The sequence below is a fragment of the Mesoplodon mirus genome (genome assembly GCF_964341445.2).
Source record: "Mesoplodon mirus genome assembly, chromosome: 5".
Classification (NCBI taxonomy): Eukaryota; Metazoa; Chordata; class Mammalia; order Artiodactyla; family Ziphiidae; genus Mesoplodon; species Mesoplodon mirus.
The window spans coordinates 33,177,326-33,179,847 of NC_138980.1; the positions used below are offsets into that span (position 1 = coordinate 33,177,326).

At 65.4% G+C, this 2,522-nt stretch overlaps 1 protein-coding gene across 1 annotated transcript; it reads left to right on the plus strand.

Annotated features, from left to right (window-relative positions):
• The first annotated feature begins 366 nt into the window (after positions 1-366).
• On the plus strand, positions 367-2,184 carry RPS15 (ribosomal protein S15). Its single transcript, XM_082621068.1, has 4 exons — positions 367-456; positions 843-928; positions 1,718-1,952; positions 2,036-2,184. Exons 1-4 carry the CDS (start codon positions 454-456, stop codon positions 2,147-2,149), a joined length of 438 nt encoding a protein of 145 aa, XP_082477194.1. The 5' UTR covers positions 367-453; the 3' UTR covers positions 2,150-2,184.
• The last annotated feature ends 338 nt before the right edge of the window (positions 2,185-2,522 follow it).

Below are 2,522 nucleotides of genomic sequence, written 5' to 3' on the forward strand. Positions count from 1 at the left end.
GGCTCGGATATCTGTATGACCTTGTTTCTTACGGGTCTGTCTCGCCCACTGGGTCGGGAGCTCTCTAGGGGAGGGCCAGTCCCAAACCCAGACAGCGCGCTTACTGCAAACAGGCAATCCATAAACACTTTTTTACGTGGATTTCATTATGGAGATTACGGAGCACGAATATGAGTTTCCAAAACGGGCGGCGACGCGTCCCACGTCCCCCAGTTGAGGAAGGGGCTCCCAAATACTAGGCGGCCGGCCCCAGCCTGGGGGTCCGAGCACCCAGGGTTGGCAGAGGCTCCTTTATTCCTCGCAGTCAGCGCTCTGGCCTCCGGACAGCAGAGGGCGCGCGTCCTCCGCTGGGAAAGCGGAAGCGCGCGCGCAGCCCGGGGGCGGGGCACGTGAGAGGCCTCGCGATAACTGCGCAGGCGCAGAAAGGACGGTCTTTTCTGAAGAGCCGACCAGATGGTGAGTGTCACGGTTACCGTGTCTGTTCCGGGCCCATCCGACGCCATCCGAGCTCTGGCCGCGCAGTGGAGGCCGGGGTCAGGCCGCGCCGCTGCGGCAGCCTCCTGCAGGCCTCCGGAACCGCCGCCGGACATGGGGCCGCGGGGCGGGCCTGCTGAGTATCGGAACGACCCGGGGCAGGGAAGGCCTGTGTCGGCCTGCTTGTCCCAGCCGAGCCCCCGTAGCCCCGGGCCGCCCCGGGACGGGCCCTAGGTGGTGCGTCCCCGTGGGCTTCCGTACCCGGGAGGGCCGCACGTTTCTCGGCGGGAGCCGCGGGCCCGGTGATGCCGCCGCCGGCTGGGAGGTGGGTCTCGGGGTCCCGCTCACCCGTATCCCGGCCCGCGCAGGCGGAAGTGGAGCAGAAGAAGAAGCGGACCTTCCGCAAGTTCACCTACCGCGGCGTGGACCTCGACCAGCTGCTGGACATGTCCTAGTAAGTGGCGGCCGGGCAGGGGATGGCGGCGGGGTGGGGGATGCCGAGGGCTGGGGCCGCAGCCTGACCTGCGGCCGCGGCCGTAGACCGTGTGTAAAGGAGAGGGCGGGGCTGCGTGCGGATAAAACTCCACGTGGAGACGTTGAGGATGGAATTTAAGAGGATTTCTACGTGTCCCCTTTGGACGTGTTTTCGTCCCTTCGGAAATGTAAACGCTGTCCTAGCTCGCGAGCCTCTTGAGATCGGGCAGCTGCAGGCTGGGATTTGGTACGTGGGCGGGAGTTTGCCGATCCCTGGTCTAAGGTTTGGCTGGAGGAGCTGGCAGCTTTTAGGCAGGGTGGGTGCGACGCCCTGGCCCCCAGATGGGGAGGGAGGCTTGCGGACAGCCAGGGACGCCTTTTTTCCTGGAGGTGTACGCGCGTCTGGCTCGGAGGGGCCGGCTTCCTGGGGGCACAGCACAGGGTCCTCGTTGGCAGTGGGTTTCTCAGGGTGGCCCCGCTCCTGGGTTCTTGAGGCCTTCGGGGCAGAGCAGTGTGCCCGCGAAGTTCGGCGGCTCCGCCGCCTCACCTGAGCTACCTCTTTCTCTGTCTCGGCTTCCTCGTTTGTGGACAGCACGGGGTGGGGGGCGGTTCTTGAACCGGAGGGCTTTATCCCGAACATTCGGCGCAGGTGCCGTGGGCCCTGGCCGGGCTGCGAGTGTTGCTTTGGGGGCTCTACGGGAAGCGGGAATGTCAGTGGGCGGGCGGTGGGGGTGAGCCGGGTCTCAGGCTCTGTGCGCTTTGCCTGCAGTGAGCAGCTGATGCAGCTGTACAGCGCGCGGCAGCGGCGGCGGCTGAACCGCGGCCTCCGGAGGAAGCAGCACTCGCTGCTGAAGCGGCTGCGCAAGGCCAAGAAAGAGGCGCCGCCCATGGAGAAGCCCGAGGTGGTGAAGACGCACCTGCGCGACATGATCATCCTGCCCGAGATGGTGGGCAGCATGGTGGGCGTCTACAATGGCAAGACTTTCAACCAGGTGGAAATCAAGGTGCGCGTGGGCTGTGCTGCGCCGGGGTGGGCGGGGCCTGGCCACCCACGCCTGCCTGACCACTCTGCTCCCTTCCTCCTCAGCCTGAGATGATCGGCCACTACCTAGGCGAGTTCTCCATCACCTACAAGCCTGTGAAGCACGGCCGGCCCGGCATTGGGGCCACCCACTCCTCCCGCTTCATCCCCCTTAAGTAGTCTGCTGGCCAATAAAGGTAGAGACTTGAGTGCGACCAGTCCTTTCCACGTGTGGTGCTTCCGGTCCACCCCCCAGGGAACGGGGCTGCACCTGGTCACAAAACCTGTAGGCTCAGGTGGGTCACGGGCCATTGTTGGACAGCGTGTGGCCCTGGGTTTCCTGCTGTGGATGCAGCCCCTCTTGGGTAGGCTGAGGCTAGGGAACGGGTGGGTTGGGCTCTGGGCTAAGTCCCGGATGTCCAGGGGCCGCGCTGCCTGCGTCGGTGCCTCTTCTTGGCTCTCCGTGCACTCCTGATCGGCTTCCAAAAACCTTCCACAGTAACCCCAAGGCCCCGAGCCTTGGATTGAGCCTTCCTGGGGTGTCCTGTGGGTG